The 23,903-nt window shown below is 42.1% G+C and overlaps 1 protein-coding gene across 1 annotated transcript in view; it reads right to left on the bottom strand.

The window, feature by feature from the left end:
• The window catches only part of LOC144781303 (sodium/potassium/calcium exchanger 4-like), a 492,418-nt gene that overhangs the window by 298,774 nt on the left and 169,741 nt on the right, over positions 1-23,903 (bottom strand). Inside the window, exons 7-8 of the mRNA XM_078660074.1 lie at positions 13,457-13,482; positions 9,564-9,617 (exon numbers count right to left, since the gene is read on the bottom strand). Of these exons, the coding sequence (XP_078516200.1) occupies positions 9,564-9,617; positions 13,457-13,482 (80 nt within the window). The remainder of the gene's footprint in view (positions 1-9,563; positions 9,618-13,456; positions 13,483-23,903) is intronic.

Genomic DNA, 23,903 nt, shown 5'->3' with positions numbered 1-23,903 from the left:
CATTACAAAGACATATGCCTGTACCAACTTTCAGCTTTCCATCACAAAGTGAACGATTTTTCAGTCTAACAGCTATACTACAACAACTGAAGTTTTATTTTACCATGGGAAGTTAGAACAAGCATTGGCAAAGGCACCAGGTCTGGCCTCGACCAGAGAGTTATTGGCTCTATGAATACTTTTTTCTTTTGTATGGTTGATAATTAGTTTAGGATTCCAGGTAAGCCACACATCAGCTACCTTGGAATGATACGCTAATGTTAAATTTCAAAAAGCAATCCCAAGATGACTGCTGTGCTTTATGCCAAAGGAAAAGAAAGAGGCACTGGCAAGGCCAATAGCTTTGCAACCAAAGACAGACTTGTTGTCATTACCAGTCCTTGTTAAAATACAGCGTGAGCTGCAGATCTCGAGTTATAAATTCAGTAAGCCAAACACATGATTTATGACCTCGATGTTGATAGATTGGCCGTTGGTCAGCTGGATAATAGAACACCTCTTATTTACAGCATCTCCCATCACAACCCCTTGCTGGTGGCTACATTAGAGGCAGCAGCCTTAGCAGTGGTGGGTAGTGACTCTCAACTGAAGGAGCATAGAGACGAGAGCCAAACCGGTGGCAGACACTGTTATAAAGAACAATGCATTTAGGCCCAAATTCCAAAGCTCTCAATCATGGCTCGTTAATAGAGTTTATAACGGGCAGTGACTGAGAGATCTGGAGTTAACGCTATATGCAATGAGAGTTTCTCACAGTGCCTGTAAGTAGCCCAAAAAGATTCAAATAAAATTACAAATATACTTACCCCAGCTTCCTCGTCCTTGTCTTGATTGCAGTCAGCGTGAATCCTCCTGGATCTTCAGACAACTGTACTATGGACCTCTGACTAATCTCCACCCAGCTGTCTAAGACAGCTAGGTTGAGAGGTATAAAATGGACATGTCAGGTTGGCCGTTGCGAAACAGCTGGCTAAAGTGAGATGGACACATTAAACTGGAGTGAGCACCACTCCACCACTCCTGCCAGTCAGCAGCAATGGCTCTGCCCTCAAACAGTGCTCGGACTGGAATAAGTGAAATATGAAATGGTAGTTAATTTTTTTACTGTTTTATTTTTCGCTTTTGCTGCACTGGTAGTAGGGGCCAACTCACCTCTGCCCTAATGGGGGTGGGGGCGGGGGATTCATCGCTGAGTCTTAGTATCTTAGAATTGTGCACAATAATCAGTGCAAGAAAAAAAGAATGGTGCTAACGTTTTCCAGATACTCACTAGTCTGTGGTCCCCTGCATGACAGTATACAGCCACCTAATAGCAGAAGCAACTAACTAGATCTGCTGGACTAGAACGTCATGGCTTGCAACCAAAAATAGGAATCAACCAAAGCTAAATAGTAAAAACAATTTCATAAAATAAGAAAGCATTGGCAAACTTAATAGATCTGGGTTTATTTCCTAACACTGATGTTTGCATGATTTAGGACATTTTACTGCATGATTTAACAAATGTTTTAATTTTATTTTAGCCCAGTGGCGGTACATTCGCAAGCATGTTTCTTTTTTATATAAGCAATGCCTGCACTTGTGGACAATATAATATACAAGATGCATTTAGAGCAGGTAGGCTCCTGCCTAGCTTAATTATGACAACACTACTAAGAAAGATCTGTAGCTCTGAAAAATCAAAAGACACGGAGTACTAGTTCCTGGTACAAGTGTTCATTAATGTCAAATGTAGATACATTTCTACAAATGTAGATACATATCAAATGTAGGTACATCTCCGCCTACACGTGGATTTCAGCAGCAGAGTCGTCCAGGGGGATGTTTCCCTGAGCGTGGAGTCAAATCAGGGTGGCCGCTCCTCCTCTGGAGATACTGTTCTTCCTATACCGGTCTGCCAAAACTGACCCCCTTCCCTGCCCCTTGTTTCTACTCCCTTACCACACTACATGAATAGAGAGCTATTGCTTGGTATCTAGGTAATAAAAGAATGCCGGAAGCTGCTGGGCCTCAGGCTCACAAGCCCTGCTGCTGTTTTCTATTTTGCAGGTGAACAGGCACATGTGCAAAGGAAAAATGCTGTCACTCGCAGTGAAAAAAGCAATGGCTAAAGTAGGCTGACCAGCTGCCCCATGCTGTATGCTGTGGTGGGCGGAAGCAAAATGTAAATGACATCTGAGCAGACCAATGGGGAAGACCACTGATCGAATACCCCAAAGAATGTATACATTTATGTATTTTTTTTTTACTATTTTCGTCTGAAAACATACGTTTGACGAGACAACTGAAGCTGTTTCTAACCCGGACGTAAAAAAAAAATAGAGCAAACATTTATAGTGCAAATAGGAACCAATACAGTACGTCAGAATATAATTTGTTCTGGTGAAATAATATTTTAGTACTGGAATCTGTAAAATCATGTATGACAAAAATCAGTGTTGGGATCAAACCGAAAACCTCGCATTTAATAGCTCAACTTGCAACAGCTTACACCACAGGAAATATCATATATGCTCCTATGTTAGTATTTACTTGGGTAAAATTAATTATTTTTTAAAATATCGTCAGTGACAATAGCATAGAGATTCACCATGAGTGCAATGTTTATTGTTTCTTTGACACACGCAGGACAGCCTTTCATCCCAGAAAATCAAGGTATCCCTAATTTTAAGGACTCTACTTTTTAAAATGTTACGTTGAAAAAATATTTAGAATAAAGATAGGCAGGTAGGTCTATAGCAATAAAAATACAAATAAGAAAAAAAAATAGCACAGACTGTACTACGGGCCCTGGCACTAAAGTGGAGTAGTTTTTTTGTGGAAGTGCTCAGTAGCGGCCGGTGTTAGGGTAGAGTGGCTGGGTGGGGGTGGGAGCAGGGGCGGGCCGAGAAAGAAAGAAGAGAAAAAAGAAGCACTTATCTGCCTCCTGCAGCCTGCCACATCGCAGGTGGTCTGCTCCTCACGTGGCTCCACTGGAAGCAAAGGATCCCAGCCTCCCCTGCGGCCATTCCTGAAACTGCTCACATGCATGAGAGTAGCTTCAGGATTGGCCTGAGTGCTCTTGATTTGCGCTCCCAAGGAGACTGTAAGCCTCTGCCTGCTGTCTCCAACTCAGCAGCGCAGCTCGGGTTGGGGACAGCTCAGTGCGCATGGGGGTTTGTCCGGCCTGAGATGTGTGGCCAAACCTGCATGCACACTGATAGCAGTGCCTATCACTCCATCTTGTGACTTCCTTCGATAGACCAGCACCCATGACATGGCACTTAGAAGTTGAAATATAAAACGATAGTAAACTTGTTTTATTATTGTTTTATTTTTAAACTTTTGAAGCTGCTTGCGGGGGGGGGGTGATGCTCCTTTGCATAGCTGAGGAGCCGCTGCTGGAAGTGCACAAGCAAAAGAAATCACTCATAGTGTGGAGCGCAAGTCTAGTGGCAGAAGTGGACTGACCCACTGTCCCTCTTTTACATTTTGCTTCCACCCACCACAATATACAACGATATATATGTATGTATATATATATATATATATATATATATATATATATATATATATATATGCCGAGAACTTCGTCGCTACACCCAAAAACTGGAGACAAGAAACGAACCGGACCCAACCAGGTGTATTTAGCGCAGATTTTATTCGTGCAACCTTTTGTTCGCCATGACGCGTTTCGGGCCCTGGAGCCCTTGATCACATGACATGGTCGATTTCACCACATGATTTTTAAGGTGCAGGTAATGGTCACATGACCCCGGGCCTATAGAACTAAACAACATACTTCAGCCTAGTCCACAATATCATCTCTATACATCATATACCAATGCAGTAAATATTGTTGGTTTTATCGTATTTACATATTTTACAACCTCCTTATCCAGACCTGTGTACAAAATTCACAATGAATAGATAAAATATATATATAAAAAAATATTATTTATATACATATATACATATAAATATGTGCAAAGTTGCCAAATATAAAACATTGAGTACAAATAATGTAAAAAATGTACCACAATAATTAGTTATATGTACACAATTTTGTAATTATCAGAAAATAGACCCTATATCAATATATAATACATTGAATTTCATTGATCTTGTTTTTTTTATAAAGATTTATACAAAATCTCCCTTTACTATGGAGTTATTTGCTAATCTGAAATCTATCTAGTCTGGACTGTGTTGTACAGGAGGGGAGGGTAAGTAGTGCAACGCCCAAGTGGGATTTTTTAAGAAAAAATAGAGAGTTGATGGTGTGACGCCCAAGTGGGCATTGTTTGTGGACTACTGCTACTACACTGCCCGGGAGTTCATAATGTACCCTGCACCTTTATACTTAAGAAAAGAAGTGTGATTTCCCATAGTGACAAAATAAATTATAATATTCTAGTTAAAAAGCAGTTTTTGAAGTTCTGATCTAACACCAAATTTTACGGACTCTCAGATAGGATGAAATGACTTGGACACTTCCATGACACATGTGAGTTTTAGTTTCATAATTACAAACATGTGTACAGGTCCTCTGTCGCATTGAGGCCACCTGGTGTTTTAGTGTCGAGCTCTAATATGTACTTTGTTTCAAGTGACCTTAAATGTGCTTCCCTGTTGCCCCCTCTACGTAATGGTGGCACCATATCGATGGCATAATATCTGAGGCAATTCAAATCTCCTCTGGGGCACAAGTTGACATGTCTAGCCACAGGGTAAGCTTCATCTTTGTTATTTACAGCTCTCATATGTTGGAGTATGCGCTTATGTACTTGTAGCTTCGTGCTACCAACGTAACATAGTCCACAGGCGCATTCCAAAACATAAATGACATAATCCGATTTACATGTCATTTTCTTAGAAATTGAGATCGGAGCCTCACTAAAAGGGGATTTATAGGATGTTTTATTTTTTCCTATGGTGCATGCCTTGCACACAGCGCACTTTAAGAAACCTTTACTTTTTTTGAGCCAATTGTCCCTATTTTGTACCTCCGGGCTACTCTTCACCAGCTTGTCATTCATAGATCTCGCCCGACTATAAGTAATTGCCGGGTAATTCGCCAAAGTTTTGCCTATCACCGGATCCCCCGTGATTATAGGCCAGTTTTTTCGGACAATCTTTTGTATTTGTCCATGTTGGCGACTGTACTCCGTAATGAGTCTAGGTTGGCTATCCAAATTATTTGTTATTTTGTTTTTTGCCTCCGTGATGCCATCTGTGCTGGGAAAAGAGTTAACTTTATTGGCTCTTAGCATCGCCTTTTGCACCAAGCTCTCTGCATAGCCTCTTTCAAGAAACCTGGTTTTACTGGCGTCTTGTGCTGTTGAACAGGCGTCAGTACTACAAATTCTTCTGATCCTCAGCATCTCCCCGTAGGGGATGCTTCGGATTAGATGATTAGGGTGTTGGCTGGACGCATGCAGGATCGCGTTGCCCGCAGTTTCCTTGCGGTGCAATTTAGTCTGCAGTTTACCGTTTTCTACATGGACTTCTACGTCCAAAAAAGTAACGCTATTCTCGCTGATTGTACCTGAGAAATTAAGATTTAATTCATTTTCATTAATGTCCACAATGAATTGTTCTGCTTCTCTAGACGACCCCCTCCAGATGATAAAAAGGTCATCTATGAATCTGTACCATGACACTATTTTACTGGACATGACCTCTGCAAAGGCAACTCCGAGGACTTGCTCCTCCCACAGCCCCATGTGTAAGCATGCGTAGCTGGGGGAGAAGCAAGCCCCCATTGCCACTCCTCTCAACTGATGGAACATTTGATTCTGGAAAAGAAAATAGTTATTCTTCAAACAAATTTCCAACATCTCCATAAGCATTTTGTTATGCTCCAACATACAGACTGGTCTCTTGTTTAGAAAATGTGCAACTGCTCTTAAACCATCAACATGATTAATACTCGTGTAAAGAGCAGTCACATCTAGTGTGATTAAAAGGTAGTCAGTCTCCCACATTATTGTTTTAATTTTCTGCAAGAAGTCCATAGTGTCTTTTATGTAAGATGGCAGAGATTTCACAAAGTCTTGAAGGAAATGATCAATATATCGGGATACATTTTCAAATGTCCCGCCCGTGCTGATATAATGGGCCCACCCGGCGGTTTGCTACTATCCTTGTGGATCTTTGGAATTAGATAGAATACCGGGATTATTGGGTGGTTGGTTTTCAGAAATTTCAGTTCATCCCCACTCAATAGACCTTGACCTCTCCATAGGTACAGCTTGGTATTAAAATGTTCCCATGCCAGCTTAGTCGTTTGCCAGTCACTCCTACTGTAACATTGCCTGTCATTTAGTTGTTTCAACGCTTCCTCCAAATATGACTGCATTGGCCAAAGGACGATATTTCCCCCTTTGTCGGATTGCCTAATGACTATCTTGTTGTTGTCTTGAAGTTTCTTCATTAGGCTGCCAAAAGAATTGTTATATTTCAATGTCTTTATGTCTTCCAACTTTTTTTTTTTGTATAGTTTTTTGATTTCTGTTGTTACCAAATCACTGAATACATCAATATTGTCGTGTGCCATCACTGGGTTGAATGTTGATTTGGGCTTGAATTAATATATATATATATATATATATTTCATGTTTCTTAATAATTTTTATATTAAGAATTTGTTTTTTTCTAAATTAATGGGGTTACTCATACATATCAACAAAAAGGAGGGACCGTTTTTGGCTTGGATAGGTCCAATGTACATGCCCTATATGCACTCTACAAAAGAAGGGTACTGAGTTCCTAGATGATATAGTAATCACTCACAAAAATGCGTTAGCTATTTTTATACAATAAGATACTACAGGTAGGGAGGAGGGGAATTCCCCCTTTCGGAACTAGGGCTCTCACACACCCAGCAAGCTAGGTGTCATGCTTCAACATATGAGCCTGCTCCTCGTCGGGCCGGCGCTGCAATGCCCGACGGGCACCCTAATAGGGGCTCTTTATCGAAGATCTTTTGTTCCTCGCCGCAAGGATGCTGTGTGTGTGAGGGGCCTGTAGATGTGTGCAGTTGTGGTTACATCAATGGCCATTAGGACACACTATGCCAACAGCACCTATCCCTAAGCCCCTTATGCACCTTAGGATCAGGGGTGACGGATCTATGTAGTCCCAGTTTACCATAATACTACTAGACTCGTCTATGTCTCTGATGACATTGTAACCAATTGAGCAGCGACCGCCGAACATCGGTGTTCGAAGCGCAGACCCAACTGCCCCAAGAGCTTACACTGTGAAATCTCAAGTACTAAGGCAAAAACATAGAGCCAAGACTTTTTTACACCCAAACCTACTTTTAGAGCAGAGTACTACACACCGCTGGATAATGACCAATTCCCGGTCCAACACTTTCACTACTCTTCTGGTAACTGGAACAGGAAGAGTAATCTAACCCCTCTGAAGTCCAACACTCTCCCTACTGGTGCATAAACTCGAGTGTGAGAAGTATATTTAATATTCTTAGATTGCAATAGTTTTCATAGTATTGATAAAATCGATGTTATATTTATTGTATTATATAATATGTTATATTATATGTTATTTTTCTTTTATATTTTATACTATTTGTTTTTATTTTTACATTTATTTGAATGTTCACAGTTTTTTTTTGTAAATGTTCTTTTTGGGGGGTTTCATTGCTTAATATTTTATTGAATTATTTATTGTCTACCTTAACATTTTTCTTTTACAATTGTTTATATTTTTCCTGTTTTTATTTTGTATGCATTATACGAAAGCTGAGGCTGAAACATGTCTGTCGTTTATTTTCTGTGCACGAATAAATGCGTAGTTGGATTTGAAATCAACGAGAGTGCTGGTCCTTGCTGTTTTAATAGGCAGAGGAGCGTCTCAAAAATACACACACACACACATATATATATATTTCCATAGGTAGCGGTTCCTGTCGGCGTGCTCCAGAAAGCTGGGGGTGCATGCAAAAGTGCTAGCGCTTATCAAAATACTCCAACAATCTTTCCAACTTGTGAAAGAAAGGCACTTTGGGGCAGAGAAGGATCAGCATCTGTTTATTTCATCAGGCCTCATATCCTGTCAGGTGAGGCCTGATGAAATAAACAGATGCTGATCCTTCTCCGCCCCAGAGTGCTGTTTGTTTCATGAGTTGGAAAGATTGTTGGAGTATATATATTGTGCGCAAGGCGGTGAATCTACCGAAAAACGTCATGGTCTCCTTGTGAATAAACGACTGGTGTTTAACAAACCACGCACGGTCCCGGTGCCTGCTTCTATGTTAGAGAGCAGGATTGGTATTCACATATATTAAACTATTTACCATTTACAAGTTTAAACTCTATATTAACAAAAATCAATGTTTTTGTATATTTGAGGACGATATTCGTGTCAACAATTTAAAAAAAACATTTTGGTAATTCCTATTATAAGTATAGGAACACGATATTGTGATACATGATATTTTAGGCACAATATTTTTGTCAACCATTTCTGTTTACCACAGTATTGTGTCAGTGCACCGATATACTTACTATCAATATTTTGTACAGCATTATTTTTTTAGTCATGATAGTCTGACCACCATACCATGGCTAATGTACATTTTGGAGAAGCTTTCAGGTACCACACCGAACAAATGGCATAACTGCTAAGCCCCTGTGGAAGGGTATGTAAAACAAGAGGTCTGAAATCCTAGATAGATTGCAAGAGGCATAGAAGCAAAGCCTAAAAATGTAAGCTACAACTGAATAGCGAACATTTACTCCTCTTAGATCATATGATTCGCATGAAAATAAACAGGCAAAATTGGAAAAAGCAAGCAAAAGGACAATTGCTTGTGGATTACGCACTTGAAAAAGTTGCAATATAATTGTAGGAAATAAATGCCACTTTGAAATGCACTAGACACTTTTGCCATGTCTAAGCCTCCATGTTTAACTTCATATTATTAAAAAATAAAATGATGGTTTTGGGAGATCCTTTGAAGAAGTTTCAATCAGTTTTATCTCATTGTTGAATGAGCAAGCGCAGCATGCTTCTAGCTCTATTTATTATATTCCTGCCGGCTATGTTCTCTCTTTCTTTTCCCTTTATTCTACCCTTCTTTTTCATCTTCACTCCCGCTCCATAATTACCTTCACAGCATGTCTATGACTCTTTCTAAGGAACTTCAAAGTATCACAACCAAATGTTACCCTCACTGCCACAATATAAAAGTATCTGATAGCCATTAATACAGATCTTTGCATGACTATTATCTATTAGGTTTAATCAAGCAATCTAAATTCTCTCATGTGATTAGCCAGTGATCAACTGTATGTCATGCACTTACAGGAAGAATGTAATATATCTGATAGCATGCTTTATCTTATACCATTAAAAATATGTGAAATAAACAAAGCTCACTCAGGAAAAAGTAACACCATACCTCCCTTTCCATTGTTGAGTGCCGCCAAGTCCTATTCCTTCCACTGGCACTAATCTTAATTTCAGTATTTTAAAACATGAATATAACGCTTCACAGAGAAACTGAGAAAGAACATAAGAGGAATTTGTACAAATATATGAAGAAAACAACTTACTTCATGACGAGTATGTAGATTGCATACATAAAGATAAGTATAAGACTCTCCCACCTTTAAAAAGAAATGTAAAAAAGTTAATAGGGAAGAAGGTCTTAACTTCACACTCAGCACAGAGAGGCATAACATGGGCCGGGATTAAATCACTGAGCCAAGATAAACAGTATTGTCAGCAGAATGTAATTATGTCGTTTGGGAAAGACTTTACCTACCAGGCTCAGTTACCATAGTGTGTACCAGAATATCAAGTTTCTGACATGAACCTAAAAGAAAATCGTTGTTAAACTAAGTATATTAGTGTAACTGTACAACTAGTTGCCTATCTTTCATATTTCTTTTTCTGGTAGAGACTCTAACCGCAGATTCTTCACCTTACAATATTCGCCAGGTAAGTGACGTCGGGTGGCTCTACGTCAATGTCGCCTGCGTCGCAAGTGATGTGCCTGGTGCCTATATAGAGGCCAGCCTGTAGTATTTTCATCAGTTTCTTTGTGACTATAACCAGGCCAAAAACTCAGAGCCACAACTTAATGATGTGTGACCAGTGTGAAGTAACTAACAAGGGCTTTCGGTTTAAGACCCCATTGCCTAAGAGACATGCAGTGTCCACAGCCCTCAATGCCAAACTGGTGAAAGAGAAGAGTAGTTTCCCAAAGGTATCAGTACTCTTGGATTCCTTATCTGGTGGGGTAGTAGGAAAGACGCTTGGGTTGACCTCGGCTGTCGCAACCTGCACCACCAGACTTTTGGGAGAGGGATGCTTAGAGAGGAAGTCTAGGCCTCCAGGGGCGGGGTAATGTTGGTGGGCAATCATTATGTGCAGGGGAGCCCCCCTACAGGGTTTGGCCCAGGCCCACCAGTGAATGTGGTTAAGGGCCACAATAAAGGGGAGCATGAACTCCACAGAGCTTGCCCCTGGTTGTAGCACCTATGTCAAGACATGTGGCTTGACCTTGACGGAGGGTAGCTTCAGATCAAGGACCTTCGCTGCTGTGCACATCACTACAACAAAATATGCACCTTCCTCCATGGCAGGGTCCAGAAGGAAAATCAGGCCTGAGTCCAGAGAAGTGACAAGGCCACTGGCATCACCTAGCTCCTTCCACCAGCTTTCCTCCTAGTAGAAGTCGTCCGCCAGAAGGCCATAATCCTCTTCATCATCCTCTCTTTCCTGAAAAAAGAGGGTCTATCCAAGGTTGGAAGATCCAGGCCAGGGTGGGTTTATGTTGTCCGAACGGTGGCGGTGTTGACATCGAGTGGCATCAAGAGGAGAATAGGTTCCTCTTGAAGCAGAGCTGGAGCCACTAGAGAAGGCATTGGTCACACTGGGACTGGGAATCGTTACGAGCCAGAGTAAGCATTAGTCTGGATTCTGGGGCGGATCCAGCAGACCTGGCTGGCGTTGAACTCTCTCTGCTTTGTGGGCCCTGAATGCATGGCTGAGGGAGCTGGTGTCCCAAATATGGAGTGCCTGGAAATGTAGAACTCCTTGAGTTGGGCAGGAGTTGATTCAGCTCTGGGGAACTCAGGTAAGGGTGGAGCAGGCCCACCCGCCAGCTCTGCAGATTGCAGAAGCTGGCCCTAAAAGCACGGCGCTAGGTGAGGGAAGCCGAATAACTCTTCGACTTCTTCTTGAGAGGGATGACAATCAGCCGCTGGATCAGCTCTTAGAACGGCCCCAAGATCTCCATCTGGATTGGAGCCCGGATCAGTGAAGGACCTTTTTCTGCTGCACCTTCATGTGCTTCAGTGCCCGCTCATGAATTGCCATCAGATGAATGGACTTGAAGTCACTACAGGTCTTGAGGTCAAGGTCCGACTCCAGGCACCACAGGTAAAACAAGTGTGGGTCAGAGACAGACATCTGTATGTGACTTTCTTCACAAGGTTTAAGCGGTATGAGTGGGGAAGCCCGCCCAAGCTGTTGATGCGGGGTGGCCTGCCTTAGGGATCCGAGCGGGGAATCCCGCTGAAGCTGGCACTGGTATGAGCGGGGAGGCCCATCTGAGGAAAAGTCACTATGGGGACACAAGTCTTGGTTCGGAATGGCACAGCATACAGACAGTTGCTTCACTGCGGGGGCATGGGTAACAACAACAGGAGGTACTTGGGACCGTAAAGTAAGTGGAGTCAGATTCAGAACAATCTGGATCCCCCATTCATGTCACTGTCAGTAGCACAAGTTTAGAGACTAGGGGTGGGGCACAAGGGACCCGGTGGCAGAGTCAGGGAAGACAGGCAAATGGGAGTAGGCAGTTACTACCATATATTGGACATCCAAAGCCGTTGGGGCTCACCACATGTTGCTAATAGAGGAAGACAAGACAAAGGGAGTGAGAGGAGACACTGAAACTATTACCTAGGGGGCTAAGGTCCAAGAAGTGGTAAAAAGAGGAAGAATTTGAGCTGTGGAAATGGCTGAAGGAGCCAGCGGTTACATGGATGTCAACATTTCATCTATGCCAGAGTGTCTTGTAAAATCCACGACAGGCGCACTAATGTCATAGGTGGAAATCATCAGAAAGCCCAAATAAATTAGAGCTCAATCTTGGGCATGATAGGATGACGAACTCATGGCTCATATGGCCTATTATACAGTGGCACATTTGGGGGACAATGGAGTTCAACATGGTGCACAAATCACTGGCACATAATGCATTACTTGGATAACTTAATGGTTAAATGAAAAACCTGGCGCTGTGGTCTGCCAACACAGGCTGGTAAGTTTCAGGAGCTTATGGGTGATCAGGTTTGCCATTGGCAGCAGAAGGACACACTGGGACCCAACATGGTCATGTATTTTATTGGTATAGAGTTTTATTAAAGGGGTATGGAAACCTGATTGCTTGGGGACAGGAAAGTTACGAGCAGAGGCTTCTGGAGACAATTTTGGGGCAGGCGAAAGTAACAGTCAGGGTAGTGCAGATCCTGGTGGGACATTGGGAACCTTGTATGCAGGGTAATGAGAGCAGGGTTAGCAGGGGTTCAGAGGTTGGGGTGTCACTCTTGGGTGGCCTCTACCACACAGTATTATCAGACTGGCTCCAGAAGTGGTGAGGATTTCTACAACTCTTCAATGGAATTCCCCTAGCAGCATTGACAGACAGGAATTGGACACTCAGATGTTTGCAGGAGCGGCAGTGGGCCTTATTGGCAGGGACATTGGTGTGCTGGGGTGTGGCCACCAGAGGGGACACAGAGTGGTGGCAGCATGGCCTTCTAAAGATGTTTTCCTTTGGGAGTAGCGGGGGCGTTATGGGGGGAGAAGTTGGCATACAGGAGAGTTTGCTTTAGAGTTGACTCCAGGTAGGTGGTTTGGGTGGGGAATAGGTAGTCGGCAGGGCAGCTTTGAAGTGTCTGTGGGTTTTGCTCTAAAATACAGGTAACTTGATATCAGGTTAGGAGTCAGGCAGGTACCAGGTGGGGACAATGGCATTGCCGATGCTCTGGCAGGGGGTGGGCTGTAAGGGGCAGCTGCAGATTTTTGACCAAGGTCTTTGGTACTTAGTTGCCCAAGTCTGGGGTTACAAGATATAAGTAATAAACCAGAAGGCCTGACTGGATCCTCTTTGATGCAGCTAACGCGGCAACACACAAGGTGGCGCCAAATACTATCTATTTGATTTCCCCAGATAACATCCTCTTAATTAAGAGCAGCTCACTGGATCAGAAACAAAAGAGATGCTCCACAAAAGGTTTGGGCCACTGCCCCCCTAAAACCTCTGACAAGCAGGTTTGTACTAACAGATTTCATTGAATGGCAATCCTGCAAATATATGCCTGGACAACAGTAGACATGGACACATATGAGATAGGCTTGTCTGGAAAATTGAATCAACCAATACTTCAGCCAGGGAGTACAGAAATAAGTCAAAACATAGTAATTAACTTACCATTCAATTATCCCATCAGTGATGAACTAGAAAAGAAAATGGAAAACGTTATTAGTTTAGCAGCCATTAAGTGTGCATGTCACACTTCACTGCGGTCCAGAGGAAACATCTTCTTACTGATGTCTATACAAAGTGGACTGCGCCAATGCAAATGACCCTGAAATAATTTAAAAGAGGCAGCACTCAACAGAAATCAAAGTGCCATGGTTGTGTTTCAATGTCTTAAGTGCTGTGGCACCTACATGGTGAACTCAGAGTTGGTTGCTAGCCATTGTGTTCAACAGTTTTCACACTTCTTTTGGAATATCGAAATGAGAGGAGAAATCAGTTTCCTTGATGCTTTGAGGTAATGGTCCCATAAAGAGAGAACCAGCTATATATCGGAAAACCTCTCCTTTACACTTTCCTACCATTTAACTTCCTGTAGCCTTGACAGCATTCTGGTTTGGGCTAAATTACTAATCTGACAGCAGTGGTAGCATATTTAGAACAAGTATTGGCAAAGCCAACAGGTCTCCCCTCTGGCATCTATTGGCTTTGTAGGTGCCATCTGGAGATGCTGAACAATGTTGGAGATAAAAACTAATATTAAAAAAGGTGTGATTGTACGACCACAGGCGGTCACGTCATTCCACTGGTGAGCAAATGTGGGCTGACATATGCATGCACATGCATCACAAGACATGCACCTGCCAGAGAACGAAGTGAGTACGTTTTGCTTTGTTTTTTATTTACCAATCCAAAATGGCGGACTCCAAAAGGAAAGTTTAAAAAATATACTGCGATGTGGGAGGGGGTAATAGGAGAAGCAAGTTGGGAAAATCGGAAAGGCAGCGTACTACGGAAAGAACAACACAGAGAGTAAGCAATACAGGAGGTGGGAAGAATCAATCGAGTGAAGAACATGGAGCATGGTCGAGAAGCACACAAGACAGTAAGAGCCAGCAGTACACGAGGTTGATAGTGACACGGAGCGGGGGAGAGGCAAAAGAGTTAAAGAATAACATGGGAGGGTGTGAAGTACAGAAGAGAGAAACACTAGACACTTGGTGTGTGGGTATTTGAGAAGAACACACAAGGGAGAGAACTGGAAAACATATGCTCTATCTGGAGTGGTTAATTAAAAAGAAAAATGTAGTTCCCTAAAAGTGAGAGGTGGAAGGACACAAGTCAGCCAAATCAAGAGGATGGTAAGACATTATATTTCAAGGGAGGAACGAATACAAGATGGACAAGGAAAGTCATCAAAAAAGAAGCAAGCACGGGTGACAATAAGAACGAACCAATGGTAAGCAAAGGGCCCACTAAGTTCCTTGGAGGCCTATAAAGTGTATTTTCCAAGACCACAAAGGTATGAAAAATCAAGATATTTTAGCTCTGCTCTCCATTTTCATGACCCTGCAAAGACTTCAATTGAGCGATGCTAGCGAGAGCAATCACCAACAGAATCAAATCAGGAATTTACAGAAAACAAGCCTCTAACCAGAAAAAAACATGTGTTATAAAATATTACAAAAATGAATAGGAAAATTGTGAATCCGCAGAGCCCACCCCCACCCCCACCCCCCTTGAAAAATAGCATACTTTCTGCACTCAGAATAATGGAAACGTTTCAAGAATTACCCTATGGAAATCTTTTAAATTAACTGCCCTGCATTACCCAAAGGCTGTTGGTTTCAAGATTCTCCAAATCATTAGAAACTAGACTGCTTCATATCAGGTTATTTTTTTCAATGTGTTTTGTGCTAAGCAAGTGAGTAGCATCAAGGGCTGCAATAACACTAGAAAAACACCTGTAGATATAACCCTGGTAACAGAAACGTTCCAAAACATATTTCTTAATGTACATGGCTTATGTCAAACTAAAAGTGTCGGACCGGAAGTGAAACGGAATTTTTTGACTGTACGCCAAATAACGTTTTGCCACTACTGACAGCGTGTGATATTATATACCCTGCTACAATATGCTGCCAAGGTCCCCCCCAACTCATCATGTGTCTAACACTATACCAGTCTTGACTCTCTATGTAACAAGATTTTGCATTAGTGGCCTTGTAGACCAGACCCGTCCTAAAAAGGGCAAAGGAAATCTGCAGTTCCCAGAATCCAAAGTATTGCTGTAATGATTGCAGAACACGGGGGCATATTATCAAGGGGGTTTATCTCCACTTTTTTGGCTTTAAAAGCCAAGAAAGCGGAGATAAAATTATCTCCCTATTACCTAGCTGCCGCTAACACCAGTTAGCGACAGCTAGTAGGAGATAGCGTGCATCTTGGGCCCCACTTTGGATGTCAGTGAAATTTATCACTAATGACATGCAAAGTGGGCGTGCCAAGATGTTAGCGACTGGAAACAGTTGCTAATATCGCTATCTCCTATTACCAACTTTTGGAGATATTCGCGCTAAGCGCGAATATCTCCAAAAGCTAACACCTGCCCCTGAGCAGTTCTTAGCCATGTTATCCAATGGTAGGTGGATAACATGGCTAAGAGCATTAGCTCGGTAATGCATGAATATCGCTGACTTTTCAGCGATATTCATGCATTTCGGCGATTTTTATCGCTTAGGAGATAAACCTTGATAATATCAAGGCTCCTAAGCGATAAAAATCGCCGCAGCACAGCGATAAAAATATTGCCGCTAAGCCAACATAGCGATAATTATCGCTAGTTGTTGGTAATATGCCCCTTGGTCTTTACCGTGCTGCACTCTCATTTTACAGAGAATTGTTTTAAGTATGTTAGCCCTACTTGAGCAGTTGAAGCGATCCAAACTACATCTGCCAAAAGGCACAGGTTTGTTTAATCAAAGCATGGCTCTGAAATTATCTGGCAACTAAACCGTGACATGAAAAATTGAGCACCTGTGGTTATTGGCTTAAGATGCAGGAGTGACGAAAATCTCACATATGACAAGTTACCACACGGTTCATCTATTCCCAAGCTAAGTTAGATGATACGCAATGTCATCTAACTTAGCTTGGAAATAAAACAAAGAAACCCAGGCCTAAATTAGAACATGAATTTAAGAGTCTGCTGGTATATATAAAACTTTACAAATAAATAAATAAACAAGTTGGGTGTTGTTTTGAGTGCCCTGCAGAGCTCCTCAGTGGGCCACAGCACATTCTGTACCACAGGGCAGATTATTTACAGTTGTGCATCAAAGGCTCCCGCTGCGTAGCGGGCCCTCAAGCTCCTGGGGGCCCACTCAGCTCAGTGCCCTGGCCTGAGACCTCCTAAGTGAGTCCGGAGGCGGGGCCCCTCCATGTACTTTGCAGGGGAGCCTCCTCAAGTGACATTACGCAACTGATTATTTCTGCCGCACTCTCCAGGACACACGTGTGTCTGTTTACCCTACCCTTTGTCGGGGCTGTAAATATTTACTGGAGCTTTCAGGTTCGGCCAGAATGCCCTGATGAGATGAGGCAAGATAATTATACATTCTCCAGAACTTGAGCGGCATGGAAGGTTTGACGCAGGCCAGTAGGAAGATGATGAATAATATTTAATTGATCTGGCCATATCGGGCTTACTATTCTCCTTCATAAAAGGGTGGAACTGTTCAGTGCTTATGACTATCAATGGAGATCCCCTGAGGGAGAACATCCTGTTTTTTATCTGACGTCTGTCCTGTTAGTGCTTGAAAGGAGTTCTAAACCTTGAAGTTGGCATTCACTAAATGGAGTCTTTTTTGCTGTGTAACACAGAGCCACTTGATATACAAACTGATCATCAGACCGTGTAGTGTTTAAGAAATCTTCAATTCAGCATTTGGCATCAAACTTGATGCCCATTATTCTTTGTAGAGCATGTTTTTAGCATCACTAATATTCCTGGCTCAACAAACGTATTTGTGGATGACTTGTCCCATCATTATCGAGAGTCATTGATCGCTTATGACCTTACTGTAATACCTCAAGGTGTTATTAGAATTGTACAGTCTTTCTAGATAAGGTTAAGAATGCATAAAAGCAGGTGGATCTCAAGGAGTTGGAAGAACTCATTTTAAAGCAACCTCAAGTACAAATAACTTGATTAATTGTACTATAGTGAATATGCGATCAACGCTCCTGCTAAGGAAGTGGAAGGTAAGACTTGCCATGATAGCACTATTTCTGGTAATATTGATCTATTTTGGATTTGGTTCAAAAATCATTTTGGCAGCCAGCATTGAATTATGATATACAGTAAAACCTTCCTGATTGTCCTGTCTTATATTCTTGCTGGCCAAAATGTTTAGATATTTGTAGTCTTTACCAGTGCTGCCGGAAAGATTTCTATAGATTTAATTACAGATCTTCTACCTTCAGAGAGGTATCTGATAATGTTTAAAGAAAACTTTTTTTTAAAGATGGCTTCTCAATTCTTATATTCGAAGATATTTTTTTTAACTCTTTAACCTATGGAGTTTTATTTGTCTGTGAGGAGCCTAAAACACAGAGTCTGTGGGTGCCCCCACTTTATCGTCCTAAGGCACTTGGTAACAAGCCTCTGGATTATTATTAGAAATATATCAAAGGCAGTGTGTGCCGGTAGAATTGTATGGGGCCAGTGTGTGGTGTTTTGCTAATACACGCTCAGTGCTGTTGGAAGGAAAGTGTTGCCTTTGTTGTCTCCTTTCATCTTGTCCTAGTTCTATTTGCCTTGAAAATCTGGTTCTTTCATTTATTAACAATCTTATTAAATTGGCTCCCTATATGGTCAAATCCCAACACTAGTTTTAATAAACTAGTTATCAGTGATTGTTTAAGCTGTGATGTGGATCCCATATGTTAAAACACTGTGGCGGCCTTAGTGGCGTCCAATCTTTTTGTTGAGACTTCCATTATCTTAAAGAGTGATAGATCCCATGTGAAGCAATTGTTCCCTGATTAGAGGCATATGGGTAAGGAAGACGCAGAGCTGGTATCACCATCTGTTAGGTACTACAATTTTCTTAAGCCAGCCCTAGGCATTGAACCTTATTTATTGAAGGTGACTGAGACCTAAGAAAGGGCCCTTCTAGCTCCTTTTCGGACTGGGGATATACACTCTCAGTTATGTTTTACTTTGGATCACCCTGACTATTCTAATGTAGACATTTGTTCCTGCAATGACACTTTGGACCAGATACTTTTGCATTTTGTTTTCTTTTGCAAATGTTGTAGTATTTATTCCAAATGTTATTGCTTTCCCTTGCTCAAGTGATATAGCTTTAACAAGTGTAGCCCTCTGATGTGCGTTTTACAGAATGGGGATGATCTTTGTTGTGCAGTTGGTTCCTTTCTGAAATCTGGCATGAAATGTCCAAAATTAATGATTATATAAATGTTTATCGTCAAAAGGATAAAGGCAATGAGTAAACAGAGAGGTAGCTGGTTTGTGAACTATTAATACATTGTGAGGTAGAGTACTTTAAAGATGTGTGTCTTAAATATTTTCCTAAATTGGAGCAGCGTTGGTATGTTCCTGATAGATACCAATATATTGTTCCAGATCCTGGGTGCATAGATGGAAAAGACCTGTTGCCCCTCACACCACCCAGATTCCAGGCTGGAAATAGATTCCGGTTGGTAGTGGTGCCTGCAACTGCATATGTAATGTTGGTGAAGTGCAACCTAGTCCTGGAGTCGAGGCACACACATCTTGGGGATTGGTGTGGATTGCTGGGTCTCCCCTGCATCTCCCCCATTTCATGCCATATAGCTGAACTGGCACCTGAAATTGATCAAGCACATCATAGAGGGTAGCTGTGAGAGTATCTCATTAAAGGAACAAATACATGCAACAGTTCATTGGGAATGGCTGCAACCCTGTATTACTACACTGCCAGTTGCAAACCGGTTGGGCCTGTGGGGTTATGCTGGCCTCCAGCTACATAACAATTAGAGACAACTGAGTCGCAGACATTTGTGATATACCGGTCCTGGCCAAAGGAACTTTGAGTGCCAACAGAGCTCTGGCCAGTGCGACATAACTGCACTGTAGTCATATTGGGCCTTACCTCTGCTCCTGTGGAAAAGGGGTAAGGCCCAATATGAGGTTGAACCCCACCATAATAATGGACTGACAGAGGGCTTGGAAGAAGAACTCTGTTTTCCTGTTGGAACAGTGTACACCATGGCACCCTGGATTCAGAGGATTGGGGGGTAATTTGCAACAATGGTTACACCTACATCCTCATAATTACTTCTGCAAAGATCAGCATGGAGCTGTTAATCCCCTCTCCCCAGGGATCCGACCCCCTGAGCAACTTTGAGTTAGTGTTTGAAAGACACATTGGGAAATTCGACAACATCTTTCAATCTATGATGGACACGAAAGCCACGCTAGAAACTAAAATTGACTTTGTGGCTATAGAGGTAGGTTTGCTGAGAGCTGATCAAAGGAAGTTAGTTGAAAGGGTTGAAAACCAAAAATCGGCACTGTGCACGGCTCTGTTCCCATCAGTTACAAAAGTGCAGTCCCAAAAAAAGGACCAACAGGAAGAGATCAAAACGCGGAAGTTCAGAGACAAAGTTTCAGAAGAGCACTCAAGCAATGAGAGAAATATTGTTCTGCCTGAAATTGTGGCGGGTTCAAACGTTGAGCTGTATATGGAGGGTTTGCCAGGCATAGAGGTGCTATAAAGCAAAATCGTACAGTGTTTCACTGTTTCTCGATTGAGAGAGCCCACCAAGGGCCGGACAGTTCTTTCCAACCTGATGCATAGTTATGGCTGCAGATGAAAGGAATCAGCCTGCCTGCGGACATGAGGGTGAAAGCAACAGGATGGGATCTCGGTGCCCATGGAGGAGGAGAGTTGAAAAATTCCAGGGGCGGCCCACGGAGGAAGAGGCAGGAGAGAAAGAGCACACGTGGTGGCAGATGTACTATCTCAGAATGTAACACAATCTATGGTGCAGGTATTTGAGCAGGTGGGACTTTGGCTACGAGTAAACCTTTTGACCTGCCCTGATGCAGACAGGAGTGGGTAAAACCGTTTGAAATAGTCTGCAAGTATGAATGGGAATGCGTTATGGGTGTGCAGTGCTGTTGCTGCAGGTGTGATTTGCACTTTTTTGGGGGGGCGGCAAGGTGACTGGGAAATCACTTGTATACAGAGGGTGTTTGTAAGCATGCCAGAAAATAAGCTATAAATATAACACACCAAGCTCTTTGATGTCCATGGGAAACATGGACAGCCTTCAGTGAGATTAGTTCCGGGTGTTGCACTGGCTCTTATGATTGCGAGATCTCTGTTTTGCCCTTAGTCTGGGAGTGGGAGCTGGGCTTGTTGATGTTTCAATGAATATCTATATTGTGGTAGGTACATCATGGCTAGGCACAACTGGGCCTTGCTGTTGGGGATACAACACATCACTGGACCCCAACACTTGAAGCTAGGATTGTCAAAGAAGCAATAGATGACCTCCAAGAATATGTTAAGAAAGTGTCAAAGAATCCTAGACTGAAGTATACTCAATTTACTTACCTGTTTCAGTACTGTGTCACTCCGTAACACATCTCACTATATGTATGCTACTGCATCCTCTGCCTGTTCCAGAAGCAGGTCAATCGGGCCCACTTATCTGGTACTGGCCCATGCCTGGCTGAAGTTGGGACAGTGCATTTTGACCTTCTTGTATGGGAATTACACAATGACCCTCATTTGTGCATACTGGGCTTGATACCTTGGACAAAGAGGACAAGTATGTATGTTCATTTATCGTTCTAGTACATATTTTTTTTTGCGTGATATAAAAATGGTGTGGAAATGATGCAGATGTCTCAACTAGGGGTATGGTTGTGGGATCTGAAGAGGTGGGCAACTACAGAGGCAGATGTACTCATTCTGGTATGTAAGCAAATGGGTGGCACAACTGTGGGTTCAAAATGAGACACTGATAAAAGCTCTTAAACAGGATGTATTAGAAGAGCAGGTTTATTGGTACAACCATCAACAGCAAGAGCTCAGCAACTGACTCTTCAACTTAGAATGTCACCATTCCATCTATGATGTAGAGTACACAGTGTTCTTTTAAAGTGACAGTAAACACAACACATCCCCTAACCATAATAAAAGAAAGGAAATGAAACTTAAAAAAACAAAACAGCATTAAGAGAAAACTGTATAAATAAGATAAATTAGTACATAACATACTCCCTAAATTTCCTAGGAGCCTGTCTTGATCTACCAGGCACATTACCTTGGCTATGATTAAAAGAAATGTGAGTGCGACCGGAATTATCAATGGACCCAGAACTATTATTAGAATGATTCTAAAATTCAGTACACTTTGCCAATCTAGACATGCTCCACGTGCACCCATTGTCTAAAGTCACAACATTTTTTTAATAGCAGTAATGACGAAAGGACCACTGAAATTGGAAGTACCCTTGTGTCCACATTTTGGTTTCTTCACAAGAACACTATCACCCACATTCCATTTCCTGAATTTGACAGCCATCCTATCATCATAGCGTTGTTTATACTTCTGTTGATATTTAGCCAGCGCATCCCTTCTTTTCAGCTCACTCTCCACACTATCATCACAAACCCTCTCAGGAAGCCAAGCTGGGTTGAGCTTGGAATTGGCCAATCTCCCCCTTAAGGCTTCAAAAGGAGACTTCTGCATGACAGCATTGGGAACTGTACGATGTGCCCACCATGTCTCCCTCAACACATTACTAAAGGAGACTTTAGACTCCAAGGCCCTTTGTGCACAACTCTTTACAACCCTATTCATTTGCTCAGTAAGTCCATTCGCTTGAGGTGAATAAAGAGCTGTCTTCTGGTGAACAATACCAAGCCCTTTAACAAAAACATCCATCTCATTGGAGGTAAATTGTACGCAATTGTCAGTGAGCACGTACTTAGGTACCCCTTCTGTTACAAACACATCCTTAAGAAACTCAATCACAGCTCTAGAATTACCCACACCCATGCATTTTGAAACCACCCACTTCGAAGTATATTCCACTAACAATACCACAAACCTTTCATGTGAGGGCATGAGCTCAAAAGGACCTGCAATATCCAACCCCACTTTAGTCCAAACTGCAACATGAATTTCTACTGGAGAAAGAGGAGACTGGCTAGTGATGTGTGATTTGTCATTAGCTGCACAAAAATGACAATCCTTTACAACAGCTTCCACCATTCGATCCATACTAGGCCACCAGTATTTCTCTCTGATGCGAGCCTTGGTGAGGTTTCTTCCCAGATGACCCTCTTGAGCCAAGTTAACAACTTTCTCTCTCAAGTCACCTGGAGGTACAAGTCTGTCCCCTCTCATTAAATTATCCTGGCAAAACGTTAAATCATTTCTCACCATCCAATATGATTTTAATTCATTGTCAAGTTGATCATACCTAGGGCCAACCATTTTTGATGATATTCCTCAAATACTGAAAAACAACATCATTCACAACACAATTCAACCATTCATCCTTAGATAAAGAAGATTCCAGTACCCAATTTACACACTCCATGCTACCTGAAAAACCATCTCTTTCAATCGGCAACCTAGATAAACAGTCTGCAGGCTTGTTATTTTGACCCGAAATGTATTGCACAACAAAATTAAACTCTTGTAGTCCCTCACTCCATCTTTTCAATCTAGGTGTCATATGATCACTTTGATGGCAAGAAAATATTTGAACAAGAGGACGATGGTCAGACCTAACAACAAACGGAATGCCCCACAAAAAGAATTTAACATGATGTATTGACCAAAATACTGCCAATGCTTCCCTCTCAATGCAAGAGTAATTCATTTCTGCATCCTTTAAGGCTCTCGAAGCAAAAGCCACTACAACTTCCTCCCCATTCACAATCTGAGAAAGTACTGCACCAAGGCCTTTAAGACTGGCATCAGTTGTGAGAATAGTTTTTAATTTAGAATCAAAATGGCCCAAAGTGGGCATTTTGCCAATTTCAGTCTTAATTGACAGGAACGCTTTCTCACAATCACTAGACCAAGTGAACCGTACACCTTTTTTTAAAAGAGATCTGATAGGCTCAACAATGCTGGCAAAACCTCTGACAATCTTGGAATACAATTCCGCCATTCCTAAAAATGATTTAGCCTGGTCTTTATCTTCTGGAGCCGGTGCCTTAACAATACTCTCAGCCAATTCTAACTTCGGTTGTATCCCATTCCCTGAAATTACATGCCCAAGATAAGTGACTGAATCCAAACCAATTCTACATTTCTCTTTCTTAACTGTGAGTCCTCTTTCACTTAACTTGTCCAACACCGATCTCAATACAACATCATGCTCCCTTACATTCACACCATGAATCAAAATATCGTCCTGGAAAAACATCACATTCCGTAGACCTCCAATGACCATTTTCATCACCCTTTGAAAGCAAGCAGCAGCCAAAGCCAACCCGAAGGGCATTCTTAAGAACTGATAAGCGCCAAGGGGTGTAACAAAGGATGTTAAGTGTCTAGACTCCTGATGTAAAACAATTTG

This window comes from Lissotriton helveticus, chromosome 9 (genome assembly GCF_964261635.1).
Source record: "Lissotriton helveticus chromosome 9, aLisHel1.1, whole genome shotgun sequence".
NCBI lineage: Eukaryota > Metazoa > Chordata > Amphibia > Caudata > Salamandridae > Lissotriton > Lissotriton helveticus.
The sequence above is the reverse complement of the archived record's forward strand: the minus strand, read 5'-3'. Positions and strand labels throughout refer to the sequence as shown.